The sequence below is a fragment of the Sceloporus undulatus genome, chromosome 5 (assembly GCF_019175285.1).
Source record: "Sceloporus undulatus isolate JIND9_A2432 ecotype Alabama chromosome 5, SceUnd_v1.1, whole genome shotgun sequence".
In the NCBI taxonomy this organism is placed as follows: domain Eukaryota; kingdom Metazoa; phylum Chordata; class Lepidosauria; order Squamata; family Phrynosomatidae; genus Sceloporus; species Sceloporus undulatus.
In genome coordinates, this window is record NC_056526.1 from 129,245,844 (window position 1) to 129,265,911 (window position 20,068).

Below are 20,068 nucleotides of genomic sequence, written 5' to 3' on the forward strand. Positions count from 1 at the left end.
GTTTGAGACCGCTTTAACTGCCCTGGCTCAGTGCTAGGGAATCCTGGGAACTGTAGTTTGTTGGGGTACCAGAGCTCTCTCTGACAGAAGCGGCTAAATGTCTCACAAAACGTATTATTTCTGCAATGTGTTTTGGACCTTTTGACAACTTTAGGATCAGAATCCCAAGGCTGGAATGAAGAATTGATGTCGAGAACTTGACTGAATGACTTAAGCTACAGTTGTACTTTGGACAACGCATGATGAGACGACATGACTAATTGGAAAAGGCGATAATGCTCAGTAAAGCCGAAGCCAAAAGACAAAGACTTCACTAAGGAGGGATTGATTCAATCAGTGAAGCCAAAGCCCTGAGTTTGTAAGTCTCACTGATAGGATCAAAAACACATCACTCCCGCAACAAGATGAGAGTTAAGGAGCCAGTCTTTAGTCAGGGGCCAGTCCAGAGTCAGGCTTTTCACATTTAGCATCCAAGCCTCACTAGAAATACTGTGTGAAAACCACTTCCTGTGTCTAAAGACAATGGAACAACTACATTTTGCAATTAAATATTTCATCCAAGGAGAATCTGCAGTATAATCCTTTGTATGTGAAGTCAAAGGCTTTCATGGTCAGCATCCATAGTTTTTTGTGGTTTTTTTGGGCTATGTGGCCATGTTCTAGAAGAGTTTAGGGAATAAACTTTTCTAGAACATGGCCACATAGCCCAAAAAAAAAAACCACAAAAAACTAATCCTTTGTATGTCTACTCAGAAGTAAGCACTGTAGATGTAGTGGGAACTATTCCTATTTATATTAATCTATGTGTCACTCATTGGCTTGAGCGTCTATTAGCCCTACCTAGCATAGTCAATGGCTATGTGGGACTTACAAGAAAGAAATTATTCATTATTTAAGGAAGCATGATGTATAACGATCCTAACAATGTTGATGCAAAATATCTAACTGAAGAGAGTTCAGGTTGAAAGTAGGGATTGAAAGTTGTCATATGGAAGGAGAATGTTGATTCTTGACTTTTGCAGCAACCCAGGTGCCAGTTACCAGCACAGCTTTAAAAAGAAGGATCTAGCAAGCAGTTGGATCTTTGCACCCTTACCTTGTTAATGTTGTGATCCTGTTAAAAGTGAAAATAAAAGTTTATAGACTGACCAAAAAGGGAGTGCATCAGTCTGCAAAACAGTAGTCATACAGTAATAGAAACTTAAGAGTTGGAAAGTGCTGGAAGGGCCATTTTGTTCAACCCCATGACATGCAGTAATACACAACTGCAAAGATGACTGTCTAATCTCTGTTTGCAGACCTCCAAAGAAGGAGAGACCACTCCAAGGCAGTCTATTCCTACAGTAAAGTTCTTCCGAATGTCTAGGTGGAATCTCTTTTCTTGTAATTTGAATCATTTGGTTTGTGTTCTAGTTTGTGGAGCAGCAGTAAACAAGTTTTCCCCATTTTCAACATGAGACCCTTTCCAATATTTAAAGATGGTATCATGTCACCTCTCAGTCTTCTCTTCTCCAAGATAAACATACTTGACTCCCTACATTGTTCCTCTTAAGGCTTGGTTTCCAGATCTTTAATCATCTTGGTCCTTCTTCCTCTGGATATTTGTCAACATCCTTCTTGAAAGTGGTGGCCAGAAATGGACACAGTTATTGCAGAATACTGACCAAAGCATAATAGAGTGGCACTGCTACTTCCCTTGATCATCATGCTCCTATGATGCAGCCTAGAATTGCATTTTTGGCCACTGCCTCACACTGTTGACTTCCCCTCCTTGGAATTGTTTGCAACTGTGCCTTCAGTATCTTACCTTTTAAAAAAACACCCATGCACCATGAACCCCCTTTGACTTTGAAGGATTTGAATAAAACATTTGAGTATGTTGGTCAGCTTTTCTGGATTAAAACCAGGCAAAGTTATCACATTAAAGTTAAAGGCTATAATCATTGCCATTGTAGTCGCTGTTTTTTTTGCTTTGCCTTTTCGTCTTTTTTGACATGTGAGTATTTTCTTAGCCCCGCCTTTGCCCAGTCTCCTCCTCTACCCATTGCACAGCCACAATTTATTGTACTTCCCTCCTTAGACAGACAGCCTTTAGGGTGAGCATAAACAGTTATGCCTGCCGGAATTTTGTTAGTTCTTTGGCATCGTTTTCCATTGCTTCATCCTTTACATCCTTTGTTACGTGCCCCTAAATTTTACCTTTGACTTTTCCACAGATCAAAATCCATAATTTGGCCCCAAAACTTGCTGTCAACTTATACATGTGGTCAAGGATATAGGATAAGTAACTCTGTACTTATCCTAATGTCCCTGAGAAGTAGATTAGATGGGTGTATTGCATAGATAGCGGTCTCATTGTTTATTTAATCAAAGGTAAAGAATAACAGAACTAACACCTAAGTAAACTGAGTAACTGATTGTCAGAGTACAGTATTGCTTTTAAAATAATTATATAGCAACATCTGACATAATCGCTGTACTTTACTCATACTGTAAATCCCCACCTGTTTGAATTTTCCTTTGAGTTCCCGGATTTTGTGGAGGAAGTCTCTAATTCTTCCTTTTGTTATCGTTGTTGTCTTTTGTTTCTTTTGAGTTGATAATTGTAGTATTTCTTTTTATCCTTGAGCACTAGTCGTTGAACAGTTGCATTCATGGCTCATATTCTTTTCCTATTTCCCTTTTCTTTTGCTTCTTTTCTTTCTTTTACTGCTTGAATCATTCTGTCTGTTTCTTCTCTCTTTTTGGCCAATAATAATGTCACCTATCTAATAACATAGAAGATAATAATCTGTCTTTGTTGGTTACCTATCTAATAACTCCATGGATTATCCAGCACTACTTGAAACAACATAAAAGAGTGCTGTGTTTAAAACTAAAAGTATGGTTTGTAAAAATTTATTATATGCTGTGGATAGTAAACTGTGGATTAAGAAGACTTGGACTGTGCCATAAATCATGACGGCTTTTTTATTATTAACTTTTCCTAGAAACCTCTTTAACTTTCTGTGACATTGAAAAGGTTTCCTTTGGGGTGAGGGCAGAGAGGAAGAGTGTCAAAAAGTAGAACAGCAATTAGCTATGACTGTTCCTAGAAGGCTTTTTTCCTCCTTCTTAGAATGAGATCATCCTCCCTAGAGAAATGTATATTCTGCTTGACAGACTGTGACATCAATGCATTAGCTAACCAAGATGAGGTAATGTTTTCATACTCCAGCAAAGTTGGTTAGTAACAGCATTATCCTCTCAAGAGCTTTGGTGCTTCTGTATGTTAGCATCAGTTCAGTGGAACAGAAACAAATAATTGCTGACAGAGCATGTGTCTGACTGCACAAAATCAAAACGAATGTCTTTGTATGGATGGATCTTTTTGTGACCTTTTGTTCTTCTACACCTGTGACTACCTTGCTTCCTTTTACGGACTGCTGTCTTTTCAACTGAAGTGCAGGTTTTTTTTGATAAAAAAACAAAACAAAGGCCTTTGTGTTACATTTTAAACTGTACATATCAGTTATGCTCTTAGAATTTTATTTTCTTACAAGCACCCTGCAAGCTAGTTGCTGTTCTCCTCTGAGAGTTAGATTTTAAAAAAACACACACACACAACTAAACACCTATAGGTAATTTATATCTACCATTACTGGGGATTCTATCATTTCAGGGAGCATATAAATTACAGGATACTTGCAAGAAAATAAAATTCTAAGAGTAAACTGCACTGCATTTGTTTAGTTTGACTACCAAAAGCACCTTCAGAAATGGCACTTACAGTACATAAAATGTATAAGCCAGGAAAAGGTTGAGCTCTGTATACAATGAAAATTCTTTAACATGTTGTCCTTTATTTATTTACAAACAGAAACAGCAATGGCAGACGAAAACCATATTTTGAAATCATCAGAAACTGTGACAGATGCAAGACGAACCTCCAGTTCTGAAGGGTAAGTAAGTGGGATTTTTTTTGTTGATGTGGTTTGTATTTCTATTCCTATTTTATAACTTTTCTAGACGGTGCTTGATTCAGGATTAGGAGGTACTCTTAGTGGATCTTCCCACTAAGAGCGACCCTGGTGCGTCACTGTCTCCCATTGACCTGGCCTGGTCAGCCAGCTTGCAGCAATTGTCACTACAGTACTCTCCTTTGCCACAATGAGTCACTTGTCTGTTATTCTGCAGCGAAAGCGAAGGTAAAAACCCCAGGCCACCATTCTGACAGTTGTAAGCCCCTATCTAATTGGTTCTCTCTCCCCACTCCAATTTTTCCCATGCTATTCCTGTACAACATACAGTAGGCTCATGTAAGCAGGCTACTTAATTTCAACTTTCTTCTGCACTAGTAGCCTTTGTAGACTTGTTTATATGGCTAGAACTGTAGTTCTGCCTAAGCACCATTAAAAAGAAAGAAAGAAAGAGAAGGTAAAAACAAAAAACCCCAGAATGCAGCATCTCACTAACTATAATGTTGTCAAAATGATGTGGAGAATGCAAATCACATCACTTTTGATTTCAGAGTTGCCACTTGCCTGTTATAGCTGATACTGTTTCTAACTTGGGCACATAAACATAAAGCTGTGAACAATAAGATGTGAACAGTTGGTTACTGTCAGCAGAGTTAAGGATAAAAGTACTTTAACGCTGGTGACTTTGAGATGTACTCTTAGATTGCTGATTTGGTTGATATTGATTTCTTCTCCCTTCATCTTTGTGCAACATATTAATGGCTTGCTGATTTCAAAACTCTACAGTTTTCAAGGACCTACTGTTATGTGTCCTTTAGACCAGTGATTACCAAAGCAGCTGCTAGCCCCCCCCCCCTTGGAGGGGGTGATGGAAAGATCCGGGGTGGTGAAGAAAAATGGGGTGGCATGGAGGTCTTCAGTCAAAGTATTGGTGGGTAAGAAAGACAAGGGGAACCAATGGCCTTTAGAACTATTGTGGGGAAGAGGAGAAGACTACTTGGTGGCAGGGGAGAAATGGTGGCAAAAGGAGCTTTCACATTTGAGACTCTGCTTAAGCTTGTGAGCTTTGCTGGGACTTGGCTGGCAGACTGGAACTGTGCCACTGCTCCTGCTTTCTTTTGTGGGACAGACCAAGAGAAGATGTAGCAGAAGAAACAGTGTTTGTGGCTGAGGGTGTGACTTGAAGCTATGTGGGGAAGACATGTCTCTGGGGAAGGAGGGGGAAGAGTATTTGATGTTGATTCTTCAAAAGAGTCCTTCACCTCACATGCCTCTCTTGGATTGAGTCCTCCCCTTGCCAGGGAGAAAAGTGGGAAGCCAGCTGTGCCCTTCTCCTGACCAAAAAAAATGAGACTTCTTCCTCACCAAGGAGAAGCTTCTCCCTTTGCACCCAGTTACTTTGGGAGCAGCAACCAAGCAGCCTCTCACTCGCACTGGCCTTTGCCACAAGGATGGCACAGATGAGAAGCTTCTCAGTTTTCTTTGCACCCAGGTTCCCTTTGCACCTAGTCATCCTATTAGGTGGCATTGTACATTTGAGGGAGCTAACAAGTTTTTTCACTAGCCACCTCATACATTTAGCATTTACATTATCATTTTCTCCCCACAGCAAGAGCCTACCTGTTAGCAAATCGGTGGATTCTGTGATACAGGCAGATGAGAGTTATAGAATGGACCATCCGGAAATGGGGCTGTGTATTTTAGTCAACAATAAAAACTTCCATCCAGCTACTGGTGAGGCCATTATTCTATTTGATATCCCCCCTCTTTTTTTGTTAAAACTTCTCTCCATAAATATAATAAAGATAACTAGTATTAAACTGTTAAAGTTGACTGTTCAGAGTAATAATCCCAAAATAGTGACAGATACCTGTAACTTGGACATTTGCAAAGTTTCAAGCTCTGCATCCATCAACACTGCATACATTAGACATATAAAACCAGCCTCTTTCTAGTTGATGTGCACACATCTTTAAGTATTCACTTCAGAGATAAACAAATGTTTCTAAGATTACTCCTTCAGATCTTCGATAACATGCATTAAAATTCATTACTTTTTTTTAATTGTCTAGTTTGTTGGGAGCCCCTTTTTAATCAAAAATGTTTTATGTTGTGTAATCAACTAACCATTGTGATCCCAAAACAATGAATTATTTCATATTCACGTACCCTAATGGCACCAGGTCCCATCTGATCTTGGAAGTTAAGCAGTTAGCCTTGATTAGTACTTGGATGGGAAACTGCCAACAAATACCAAGTGTTGTAGGCTATATTTCAGAGAGGAAAGAATTGGCAGAATCACCTCTGGGTATTCCTTGCCGAAGAGAATCCTATGAAATTCATAGGGTTGCCATATGTCAACAGGCAACCTGAAGGCACCCTAGAATGGTATGCAAAAGGATTTTATAGCACTCGTGAGCTTGAGAGAAAGAATGTTAAGGTATATGCTTCTGTAGACTGGGTCTACTTCATCCAATTAGTGTATGAAAGCTTACGCTACAAACTTCTTTCTCTCAGTCTCAAAGATGCTACAAGATCCCTTTGCATACTGATCCACACTAACACAGCTAGGGCTGCATCCCCTCTGCAGAAGTAATCCAGGTTGACACTGGCATGGCTTAATGCTATGGAATTCTGAGAATTGCAGTTTGTTGTGGCACTAGAACCTTCTGACAGAAGGCTGAATGTTTCACAAAACTACAATTCCCAGAATTTCATAGCATTGAGACATGGCAGTTAAAAGTGGTGTCAACCTGGATTATTTCTGCAGTGTGTATGCAGTCATATGTCTTTGATTACCTTAGGATAGTCGAGATGGAAGATGGAAGAATAGTCAGAGATGGAACATGTCTTTGTATGACATATTAACAGTGTAACTTTTATGTTGTGGCCCAGTGATTTGTAGAATTAAACCCATGGCAAACTTAATCGGTACCAACTCCTTTTCTCATCAGATGTATTCAAATCAGCATCTTCTTAGGGTATGAAATACTCTGGTCAGAAGCTTTGGTCTGAAGGGGTTATGTTCCCATAATTTTATTTTAATTATTGAAAAAATACCAATTGTTTCAAAATTACTTTTAAGAAAATGGCATTTTATCACTTCACCTTTTGGTGTACAACTGATAAAAAGTCTTCCACTGTAGCTGTGTGGTAATTAAAATGCCATAATACTGTTTCCTTTAATTTTCTTGTAAGCAGTAATAATTGGTGAAGTAAGGTAAATCATAGTGATTGTTACCATTCATCCTATAAATTGTTCCTTTGAACCTGTGTGGGATTTGCAGCTCTTTTAGTTTAATTGCACAACTGCAATAAGATCATGCATTTTTCTATAAAGATATAGGTCATTTCCTTGTTTCTGTCTTCCTTGTATTTTCCAGTGCAAAACTGCATTTGTAAATTTGTATAGCTTATGTATGTGAGAAACTTGCAGGAACCAACCTTCTAGCATCAACTGTAGAGGTATAACTCTTAGCAAAAGTTACTTATGACATACATAGCTCTGCTAGAATGTTTTCAAAATACAATTAAGGCAACCTTTTTTTTAATCTAAAGGGATGTCGTATCGATCTGGTACAGACGCAGATGCTGCACGTGTTGTAGACACTTTTAGATCCTTGGGGTATACTGTCAAGCCTTATAACGATCTTACATGCAAACAGATTATTGATGCTCTGCAAAAGGGTGAGTAGTGACTTGATTGATAGATCGTCAATTGTTCTGGATTGTAAGATATAATGAGCTCGACACTTAAGATTTTGGTTGTCCACTCTTCTTAGGAATCTGAAATTGTGCATACTGAATTATAAGCAGAACATTCAGTACAACAGAAATGTTGAAGGGTCCTGTATATAGAGGTCTATGTACAGAAGCAGGATGTGTGTATGTGAGCATTTAGAAGCACACATAACCTTGCTGCATGTGAGGATTTGGAAGCACACATAATCACAGAACAAGTTTATTTATTTATTTTCTATCCCGCCTTTCTCCCAAAGTGGGACCCACGGCAGCTAACAACACATATAAAACACATTAAAACAACAATTAAAATTGTAGAATTAAAATAAAAATATATAAAAATTACAAATATAAAATTTAAAACATACAAAGTTAAAATAATAATTTAAAACCAACCCCCTCGTCCCCTAATAAAACCAGGTGGTCTGACTTGACAGCTATAGTCATTTGGTTGGGAGTTGGAAGCCAAAATCTGAACGTAGTGTCCCAGCACAGAACCCACTGATGTTATTGCACCCTCAACGTTATTATACTGAAGTACTCACTATCTTGTGCTCACTATCTTGAGCCATTTTTGGCACTCTTCTCTGCTTATGAAATCAGTAAAGAAATGACATATGGCATTTGGAGAAGGAAGTGTCAGAGAACTGGAGATGCGTCCTGCATTTTGTAACTTGACACCTGCAATGGTAACACCCATGACATTTTTTAAAAGACTAAATGGACCTTGAAACCAGTCTGACAGCAGTAAAAGATCAGAACTGACCATTCTGATCATCAGTTAGCAAATGTAAATATGGACATAATCCATTAGAGAGCTATATGTTTCTGGCAAAAGTATAGGTTAGGGAAGTTTTACCTAGGCTTGGAAACATAACTTTCTTTGGACTGCAAGATCTTTTAAATAGATGTTTAGTAAGGTTGATATAATTTCTGATATTGCCTCTTGCCTATTAATAGAGTTGTGTAACACTGCAACAAGATTTATCCTTCAGGTATTAATATTGCAAGGATATTAATGTTTTGGAGAGCTTAGCAAGTATTAATAATTCCAGGGCCAAGCCACCAAGCTTTAAAATTTCGCCAGTTGAAAAGAATTAAATGGCCTCATATTTAAACAGTTAATTTGTCTGGGACCAAACCACATAATGTTTGGGGTTGGAATAAGTGTTGCCAATGAGTTCAGTGCTTGGTACACTTGCATCTAATATTGATTATCTCAGAGAAGGCCACTCCCCAAAGTCTTGCAGCATTTTTAAAGTAATTGAAGCTGTAATGGCCTCCATAGAAAATCAAACAGTTAAGTACAACGTTTGGAAGCCATTTATTTCACAGTTTTATCATAATTTTTGTGATTATTCTTGCTCTCCATAAATGCTACAAGGTATAGTATAATACACTATGCTGCAGGGTATAGTATGGTATAGTTTCAATAGCAGAACCCTCAAATTATGTGTTGTGTTTCGAAAATAAGTGGTGTACTTGAAGGAGCAGCTGACATTAATCTTTGACTTTGTGGAGGATTTTGAATGGCCAAGCTCAGTTTTTGAATTAGTCATGGGTTAATTTGGGAGCATAATGAAGATCTAAGAACAGTCTTCATTTTAGCTTTGGAAAAAAATTGGTAGAATATAAGAAAATTCAGTTATCATGGTTTGGAAGAATAGCATTAGTCAAAATGAAAATTTTTCCAAAATTAAATTTTTTATTCAGAATGATACCACTAAAAACATCAGAGGTAGAATTAAGTAAATGGCAACAGTTACTAAATGTATATTGTAATGGCAGAAAAAGAAGTAGATTAAATAAACAATTTTGGTACAAATCTCAGAAAAAGGGAGGGTTAGACCTCCCTAATATAAAGGGATATTATGAAGCCAACCACTTAAGATATGTAATAGAAGGTATGTTGGGTGTACCAAATTTGGATTGGTTAGAAATGGGGGAAAAAGAAATAGCTATGAAAATAGAGAAACATTTTTTTAAAGAATTTATCAGGAAAGAAATTAAAGAAATTGAAAGCCCATTTATGAAAAATATATTAGAAATATGGAATAAATATAAAAAAAGATTAATGATTGAAAATTCAATGATAACACCAATAATAATGGAAAAATCATTCCCAAAAATTTAAGAGATTTATTAGATAAGGAATTAAAGGAAAGGAAAATAGATAAAATAGAAAATTGGATAGAGTTAAAAATAGGAAAATAAAATATAAAAGAAAAACTTAGGGGAATAAATACAGTATGTCCTGGTTACCTTTTATGCAAATAGAACAATAGTTTAAAAATTGGAAGAAAAAATATATAGAAAAAGGAAAATATACACAATTTGAACAAATAATCCAGAAAGGAAAAGAAATGGAGGAAAATGAAAATATGAAAGGTATGACTAGTAAAATGTATAAAATATTAATGGAGAGTAAGAGGGAAAAAATCAAACCAAATTATTTTAAAAGAAATATGGGAAGAGGAATTAGGTTGTAAAATTTGTGATATTGAATGGAATAAGATTTGGGAACAAAGATATTTGAAAAATGTATCGGTGCGAATTAAGGAAATTTATTATCAATTGATTTGGAAATGGTATTTGACACCAGTGAGATTACATAATATAAACAAAGATAATTCAAAATATTGTTGAAGAGGTTGTCAGGAAGTAGGATCATATAAACATATTTGGTGGCAATATAAATATGTACAAATATTTGGGGAAATAGTACTATTAGAGATAGAAAATATTATGAATGTAAAGATAGATAGAAAACCAAATATAGTATTGTTATCAATATACAATGAAGTAGAATGGAAAAAAGAAGAAAAAAAACTTGTAACAAATCTGTTTACTGCTGCAAGATTAATCATAGCAAGCAATTGGAAGACAAAAATAAATGTGAAATTGGATGACTGGTATAAAGAAATTTGGAAGTTAGCAATTAATGACAAATTAACATGTAAATTTAAAGTAAAAAAAAGGATTATGGAAAAGAAATTATTTTGATGAAATATGGAAAAATGTATTGAAAATGTACTAAGAAGATGAGAAATTACCTCCACAAGGACGAGTTAAAATTTTGGATAGAGTATAAAGAAGGGAATGGGGTGCACTGTGATATTTAGTTGTGTGTGTTTTTAAACGAATAAGATGTAAAAGTTACATGTATGTATGGAAAGAATACTAAAATTTGTTTTGTAAAATTTCAAAAACAATTAATGAAAAAAAAACTGCCTAAAATTGTGTTTTTGTTTCTTCTGAACAATCATATTAATATTTCAATATTCAAAAACTCATTTTAGAGCAAAAATAGCCCTCTTCCTGGCTATTTTGAAGAAAACAAACATTGAAGTTCTTCAGATCTACTGTTAACAAAAACCTTTTGTCCAAAATTAAATGTTGAAATGCAATTTATGTATTCTTTAATGCTGTTTTTTCTTCTTTAAGTTGCCAAGGATGATCACAACAAGAGGAACAGTTTTGCTTGTGTTTTGTTAAGCCATGGAGAGGATGGACTGATCTATGGTACAGATGGTCCTCTGGAGCTGAAAATGTTAACTAGTCTCTTCCGAGGAGACAGATGCAAGACCTTGGCTGGAAAGCCAAAGCTCTTCTTTATTCAGGTAACTGCATTAAACGGACAGATTATGAATGCTTTAATTAAAAAGACTACTTCAGTGATAATGACATTTTATATAGATGTGCGTATTGCAAGTATAAAACATGCAGCTACAATCAAACATACTGTATATACTCAGATATAAGTCTAGAACTTTTAGTCGAAAATTTGACCCAAAATATCTGGGTCGACTTATGCATGGGTCAATGTAAATACTCTACTTTAATTCATTCATAGAGAGAGAGAGAGAGAGAGAGAGAGAGAGAGAGCCATCCCCTTTATCTGAATAGAGTAGTAAAAGGCGAGAGCTTAGTCCATCCTGGTAGCACCAAAAAAGAAGCATGGATCCCCTCTACTCTCTCATCCATCAAGCCTTTAGGATGAGCACAGTTAGGCCTGCCAGAATGTTCTAAATTCTTTGGCATCATTTTCCTTTGCATCATCCTTTACATCCTTTGTTACATGCCCCTAAGTTTACTCCCTGACTTGAAAATCCATAATTTTGGCTCAAAAACTTACCCTTGACTTATATATGTAGTTTAGTATATATAGTATATCCAGTGTGTTCCATAATATTTATAAATGATGTTTTGCTATAAAGTAATAGTCTAGTTTCTATTCCATTCCTCATGGAATAGAAAGTACCTTTCTAAAATAAAGGTGATAGCAAAAGTAGAATTAAAGACCATCAGTCAGTGGCAGAGTGTAGGTTTTGTGTGCAGAAATTTGTGGATTCTGTTTCAACTCCAGTTGATGTTGGAAAAGACTTTTTAAAACTCTGGGGAGCTGCTCCTAGTCATTGTCTACAGAGCTAAATAGGCCAGTGGACTGATTTGGTGTAAGGCAGCTTTGTTTTTGTTGGAGCCTTTAAGTAGACTGTTTCATTATATGGCAAGATTGCCCATTCTCTGTGAGGCTGAAAACACAATCCACAACTCATGGGTTTATCTCTCATGCCACCCAGGTCCAGTAGGATCTCAGAATTCTAAAAAAAGTTATAACTGTCATCTTCAACCCCTCTCTCATATTGATCATTAAATTAAAAATAAAGTAAAATGTTTATATTAATATGGCAGCAGAAGTAGGAAATAAAAAGAGAAAACAGAAAGAGCTAGGAGTCTGATAGTGAACAGTTTCTGATGGAAAAATGAAGATGTCAGGAGGAGAATGGTCCTGAAACTATCAATGGTTCCCAACACTGTGAGTAGGCAGTTTGCAGAGAGTGAAAATATTATAGAAAATCAAAAATTTGAGCCTTCAACCTGATGAATGACAAATATTCGAGACAGAATAAGAGTAGCTATTTAAGAAAATATTTATTTCATTTAGTGAGAACGAGGCAGAATTCTGCTGTGTGCAGCAGCAGGTAAATCCAGACAAAAACCAAGAAACCACCTAGCATAATGACCTGTTTTGTTCAGGAACTGGCAATTTTAGTCCATTTCATGAAATGCAGACAATGGCCAAGATCCTGGAGATGTATCTCCAACATGTAGCTTCTATAGATCTCATTGTGAAACCTCCACCCCCAAACTCACCTTTTAAAGGTGGCAGCCCCTGCACAACAACAGCTGTTTCTGTGTCAATGAAAGGGGAAAGCAGTAGACACATCCAGATATTTTCCTTTAACTGAACACTGCAACATGTATCCTCGGGGACTTCCTGAGGGTGTCCTTGGGAAGTCCCTGAGGATGACTTAGTGCTGTGCATCCAGCTAAAGGAAAATAGCTTGGTTTATTTTATATGTTATTGTTGTTTTAATTTACTTCTTTATTTTACTTCATATAGGCGTGTAGAGGAACAGACCTTGATTCTGGTATTGAAACAGACAGTGGTTCTGATGAAAGCATGTGTCAGAAAATACCTGTAGAAGCAGACTTCCTATATGCATATTCTACTGCGCCTGGTAAGAAAAAATAATGACAGATGTAGCCTTTTGGTTTAAATACACAGAATTAGTCATGCTCACAGAATACCTATTGAAAACATTGGACTGAAGTCAGTCATGACCAACTTGTCCTTTTTCAGGTTGTCAGGCAAGGCTGCATCTTTCACTCTATCTGTTCAACTTATATGCAGAATATATTACACAAAAAGCAGGCTTGGACACAGAAATAGGAGTGAAAATAGGATGAAGTCTGTAAGATATTCAGACAACACCATACTACTAGCAGAAGACATTACAGACCTAGTGCAACTGCTGAAAAAGGTCAAGGAAGAAAATACAAAGGCAGGCTTACTGCGGAACATAAAGAAAACAAAAATAATTACTGCAGACAATCTTCACAAATTCAAACTAGACAATGAAGAAATAGAAATAGTAAAACAGCAGCTACAATGGAGCCTGAATGTGCCCCCCCCGACCCTTAGCAGTGGTCTGAGTGGCCGGAGAGGAGAGAGAGGGCAAGGCATTCCTTCTCCCCGAACTGGGTGATACCAACTGTTGTGGTGTGCTATTTGCTAGCAAGATTTCTACTTCAATTTGTGTCAGATTAATATTCTAGTTGAAGCTAATATCTTTAATCCAACTCTCAGCGCTGTCCACAGAACATCTTTGAGACCAAGACTGCAATCTTTTGTGCACACAATGAAGAAAATCTCATTAAACTCAGTTGGACTTAATTCCAAGTATATTTGTATAGGATTGTACTACAGGAGGCAGGGTTAGGTCTAATAAAGATAGAATAAGATTAATTTTAAGTTGTTTAGTAAATAATTCTAAATAAGTTTCTGTAGTTGTATTGGGCAGAGTGATTAAATATTTTAAGATACATGAGGATGTAATCTTTAAAAGCCTCTATTTAACTCTTTTGGTTGTTAATTTCTTAATACTTTGAAGAGAAAAAACATATGGCTGGCTATTATAATTAGTTTTTGAATAAAATTACATTAAATACATTTCTTTCTTACAGGCTACTATTCTTGGAGGAACTCATCAGATGGATCTTGGTTTATACAATCCTTGTGTTTGATGCTGAAACAATATGGCAAAAACCTTGAAATTATGCAGATCCTAACACGTGTAAATCGCAAAGTTGCAGAATTCAGTTCTTATTCAAACCATCCAGACTTCCATGGAAAGAAGCAGATCCCTTGCATTATGTCTATGCTCACAAAAGATTTTTACTTTCCTCATTAAAAATTTCTACCTTATGTGCAAACCAGCAGAAAAGAGCTAAATTCTTAACTCTGAACTAGTGTTCAGTCACATGTGCCTAGGCTGCATTAAATTAAAATCTGTGGCGAGAAGAATTTCTATCGCTAGAGCAGTGGGATAGATTGCGAGGCCAGAAACTTTGTTTTGGGAGAAGGGAATATTGTGAATTTGCAGTAATTCTCTTACTAAGAGAAAAGAAAGGTAGAGATCAAGCAACTAAATTAATACGGCCCAATCAATTTGTTATAGTAAGGGATCAGAAAATTACAAGAGGTCTATAGATGCGTCTCTTCCCAAACCAGTATTTGGAAACAATCATAGCAGACTATAAAAGAGCAATAAAATATGGTATTTTCAAGGTAACTTTCTTAGTTGTATTAATTTTAAGATCGGGCTGTAGAAGTATTTATTTTGAAATAATGTATTTAAAACAGCATGATCTTTCTCCAAGTCGGTGTAGTTAGGATTGGTATGTTAGTGTCATTACAAATTACTGTAACTGAGTTGTTAAAAATGGTAAAAAGGGTTAAAATGCTGTTAAATAGAAATATCTAAATAAAATGCTTCCAAGGTTTGTGGAAACATTTTGGCCACTCTAAAATACCATTTCTAATCAAGTTTGTAAGTGGGATTTTTTTGTATATCTTAAATGTAATAGATGATAAATGGTGCTTTACTTTGGATTAGATTGAAAGCTGATCTGGGTTTGTATTTTACAGTTGCATTTCAGTTTAGGCATAGCCGGCTTGTGTATATAGTAGTAGTTTGTACATTGAATATAAATGTAGCCTACTCCTAAACATAGTTTGTGGTTCTTAGCTAGGATCAAGTTGTTTTATTTATATAGTCTGTGAGGCATGTGAAGAATGCGTTCTGTTTCCTAATTTTGACTTTGCCTTTTTTAAGTACAGTGTTTAAAAATAGAAACAACCATGTAAGAGAATCCACCTGCATAATGCATGAAAATGTTTTGAGCCCCCTTGTAGCATACTAAGAAAAAAGACTTTAGATTATGCATATTAGAAATCTTCCACACATTCCTGAAATGTACCTACACTACAGAATTATGTCACTTCAACATGACTTTAAAAGTCATGATTCCATCTTACAGAATCCTGGGATCTGTAGTTTGGTGAGATGCTTAGAATTCTTGCTAGAATGCTCTAGTACAGTCCTTGGAACTACAGCTGCCCAGAAGAGAATTTTATAGATAGAACACAACCAATAAATGACTGTCCACCCTCGGCTTAAAGACCTCCAGAATATTTGATTCATTTATTGACCTGTTCTTGTTGTTGACTCGCAGGAGCATAGACTGCAATTAAGCTAAGTCATGCAGTCCTCAGGAAGATATTGGACTGCAACTCCCAACAGCCCTAGCTAACATAATGAGGAATGTAGGAAATGGCAGTCCAGCAGCACCTGTAAAGCTGCATGATTTGCAGCCTAATTCAAGAAACAAAAGTCCATTACATCTAGTTGTTTGCCTTCGGACACAAGCCAACAAATCTTTCCTATATGGAAAGTTTGAACAGGTTGGATATGTTGAATGTGAATGGCTAAAGGAGACACATAAACATTATTCATATACCTTGAAGGGCTATCATAGAAAAGAGACTCATAGAAAAAACCCCTGAGGTCTCTTCCAACTCTGATTCTATGATTCTCTTCTCTGTGATAGCCCTTCAGGGTATTTAAATAATGTTTATGTGTCTCCTTCAACCGTTCATATTAAACATACTCAACATGTTCAAATGTTGCTCATAGGAATTTTCCCCATAACCGTGAACATCATATCTACACCCATCTGAGCTCCATTCTGGTTTGTATACCTTTCTTGAAATGCAGACTCCAGAACTTGTAAACTATGGCCAAGATCCTGTATGAGAGACAGTGCTGTTATCTGACCCCCTACAACCACCTTAAACGTCAGGCAACCACACCAACCAAAGGTGCAGTGCTAGTGAGTGGGGCACTGAAAGATGATGCATCCAGCCCCCTCCCACCAGTGAGTCACAGTGTGATGAGCAGTTGCAGAGTCTTTTTGCAACTACTCATTGAACCTTTGGGCAGTATGGCTGCCTGGCTTTTAAGGTGGGTTTTAAATGGCATTTGCAATCATGGCACTGATACCACAATTGTAAATGTGAACAGCAAAATATGAGGTCATAAGACTAGCTTATAAATATCGAACAGGATGCAAGTCTCTGATTCTAATAGTAATGTTTGTAATGCTTGGAAGAGAAGATGGGAGTTCTCTTGAGTACAGCTGAGCTACCTATGTTTTTCAATGGATTGTAGGTGTTGTGTATTTAGTATCACAGTCCAGCAAGGCAGTCACGGATCAATCTTTCCATTATGTCTAAGACTTCAACGCTGATGACCCTTAATCAGCTACATAGACACAGTCTAGCAATCAGCTCTCATGCTGCTTTAGAGACAGCTGGTTGGCACTTTTAAGCTACAAGTACAGTAGTTTTTCTGCAACTGGTATAATACGTGAGAATTTATACATTTATGGACATATGATCAGCTAAATAAAAGCTGAGTGCTTGGAGACACTAATATTTGGCCCCAAGTCCAGTTAGACCAATTGAATAATAAGTAGTAGAGTGATTTAATAAATAGAACCTACGTAATTGTTAACTTATCAAATTCCCATTGATTCAATGATTCTAGTTTAGTCAAAACTAGCAATTGAATTTTGGTTTTGCATAATTTTTCCAACTTGTACGAAGAACAGTATCAGGATTCTGAGTTATCATTACAATCAACTTCTATTGGAATGTCTAGCATACTAAATGTAATCTTGTGTGGTTGTTTAACTTTAAGAATGTAATAAACAGTGTATTGTATAACTAGCTTAGTGATGGTCTTTTTTTAACTACAGTATAGAAACGTAGAATCAGTTTCTCATTCCTGCGCCTCTGTATAATCTTCAAGTCATATTAAGTCAGTCAGAAAAATTATTCTAGAGGTAAAATTTAATATCACTTTCCAAATACAGATATGAACAGCTTGGCACACAATCTAACTAGCTAAACAACACCTACAGTTTTCATCATTTCAGGCAGTGAATCAGCCTTCCTAGTCAACCAGTTGTCTTCACTTCATACCTACTCATAATTTACTATGGCAAAAGAAAGTAATTAGGCTGTATCAGTGCACAAATATAAGTAGATTTAATTATACATAAGACCTAACAGAGTGTTTTGGTAGTCCCATGGTTTGGGAAGAACCAAGAATTTTTAAAAAGTAATGGGGATTCCAGCTCTTACATGTAGCTGTCTCCTACCAATATTGCATGGAGAACCAAAACTTATATAAAAGCTACTTGCTCTAAAGGTATTTTAATAATAATAATAATAAAACTTTTATTTATATACCGCTTTTCCTTCCAATCAAAGTGGTTTTACATCATTAAAACTCTATGATCCAGGTCATAGTACAATATCTCAGCAATACATACATACATTTTAACTGAACTTTGGTTCAGCTTGCTGTGAGAGTTTTTTCAAGTAGTACAATCTTTTCTAAGATTAACAAAATACTATTTTCTCAGTCAATGGAAAGGAAATTCCATGTCTACTTTAACCCTTTTTGTCAGATTTATGATATTTAATCAGAGAGATCATAAGAAATAAATGTTTTGTTTTCAAATATATAATCTGCACAGCCATGATCATAGAACTGGGTGTCTGAGCACATCTCTATGCAGACAGCCCACCTAGACAAAAAGGTTTTAAAGAAATGAAAGGCTAAGCAACTAATACAATGTGAGGATTTATATTTCTTAAAAGGCCATCTTCTAAATTCAGCTGACCAGACTAAAAAATTGAGAGCTACTTTGCGTGTAGTTTTTCTTTCTGATAGGAGTAAGATTCTGTTTAATTATACCGAGTCACTCATCCAACTGCCACATGCAGAGGGACAGATATCACCATAATGTAACTTTCTACAGTTTGGCACTGACTTTTTGGCTAGCCGTTTAATTTATATTAATGCAAATAAAGTGTACGATTACACAATGCAAACCAGGACTTGGAAAAAGAGAACTTGTAATTTACATTTAGATTGTGTGGATCAGGTTTCCTAAGTGGCCCCAGAGTTGCTCTTGCTGGTGCACATATAAAATTGTGTATGTACTTTAAGATTTTTATCAATGACTTGGAGGACAATATTGGAGGCATACTTATCAAATTTGCAGATGACACCAAATTAGGGGGAGTAGCTAATACTCCAGAGGACAGGATCAAGATTCAAAATGACCTGAACAGACTAGAAAACTGGGCCATAGCTAACAAAATGAAATTCAACACGGAGAAATGTAAGGTACTGCACTTAGGGCGGAAAAACGAAAAGCACAGATATAGGATGGAGGACACCTGGCTGAATGAAACTACGTGCGAAAGGGATCTAGGAGTCCAAGTAGACCATAAGTTGAACATGAGTCAACAGTGCGATGCAGCAGCTAACAAGGCCAATGCGATTTTAGGCTGGATCAATAGTAGTGTCTAGATCAAGGGAAGTCATAGTGCCACTATATTCTGCTCTGGTCAGGCCCCACCTGGAATATTGTGTCCAGTTCTGGGCACCACAATTCAAAAAGGACATTGAGAAACTGGAGCGTGTCCAGAGGAGGGCGACTAAAATGGTGAAAGGTCTGGAAACCTTGCCCTAGAACTGGGTGTCTGAGCACATCTCTATGCAGGAGAGATGAGGAACGACTCAGGGAGCTGGGGATGTTTAGCCTGGAGAAGAAAAGGTTAAGAGGTGATATGATAGCCCTGTTCAAATATTTAAAGGGATGTCATATTGAGGAGGGAGCAAGCTTGTTTTCTGCTGCTCCAGAGACTAGGACCCGGAGCAATGGATGCAAACTACAGGAAAAAAGATTCCACCTCAACATTAGGAGGAACTTCCTGACAGTAAGGGCTATTTGACAGTGGAACACATTTCCTCGGAGTGTAGTGGAGTCTCCTTCCTTGGAGGTCTTCAAGCAGAGGCTGGATGGCCATCTGTCGGGGATGCTTTGATTGTGATTTCCTGCATTGCAGATTGGGGTTGGACTGGATGGCCCTTGGGGTCTCTTCCAACTCTATGATTCTAAGATCCGAAGCTGCTTAGCTTTCTTTTTAAATAAGGATATGTCGTGAGCTCAAAAAAACATGAAAGTTTTGTCAATATAGATACCAGGTTTTGACCAATGTTGGCTGGTTGTTGGTTCCCATGCATTGGTGAATCCTCTTTGGGCTTTAGTCTAAAGTTTAAACAAGTTGTCTGTCATGTTGAACTCTTGTCTTCAAAATACATTTAGCACTTTGGATAACTTCTTTAAAATTTGGACTATATCCTGCATGGATTTCCCTTCTCACTGCCTTGAAAGTCACCAAACACCATTGGCTCTGACTGAAGATATTGGAAAGTAGTGATGCTACTTAACCCAGGTTCTAGGCTCTAGCCTTTTATACATACCTTTTTTTCTAGAATGCTTTCTAATTCTCAATCCTTTCCCACTTGGAAATATTGTACTTAAAGGCAGATCCCCTCATGTGTATCATTAATACTTTGTGTTCATCTGGAAAGTCTGGGGTA

General features: G+C 36.8%; 2 protein-coding genes across 2 annotated transcripts in view; one reads left to right on the forward strand and one right to left on the reverse strand.

Moving 5' to 3' along the window:
• PRIMPOL (primase and DNA directed polymerase) overlaps positions 1-21 on the reverse strand; it is a 20,515-nt gene extending 20,494 nt beyond the window's left edge. Inside the window, exon 1 of the mRNA XM_042467863.1 lies at positions 10-21. The gene's annotated coding sequence lies outside the window, so the exon portion shown is untranslated. The remainder of the gene's footprint in view (positions 1-9) is intronic.
• Positions 1-17,334, forward strand: part of CASP3 (caspase 3) — an 18,650-nt gene extending 1,316 nt beyond the window's left edge. Inside the window, exons 2-7 of the mRNA XM_042467866.1 lie at positions 3,860-3,941; positions 5,569-5,693; positions 7,518-7,646; positions 11,145-11,320; positions 13,105-13,222; positions 14,229-17,334. Coding sequence (XP_042323800.1) covers positions 3,868-3,941; positions 5,569-5,693; positions 7,518-7,646; positions 11,145-11,320; positions 13,105-13,222; positions 14,229-14,455 — 849 coding nt within the window. The 5' untranslated portion in view covers positions 3,860-3,867 and the 3' untranslated portion in view covers positions 14,456-17,334. The remainder of the gene's footprint in view (positions 1-3,859; positions 3,942-5,568; positions 5,694-7,517; positions 7,647-11,144; positions 11,321-13,104; positions 13,223-14,228) is intronic.
• Positions 17,335-20,068: the final 2,734 nt, after the last annotated feature.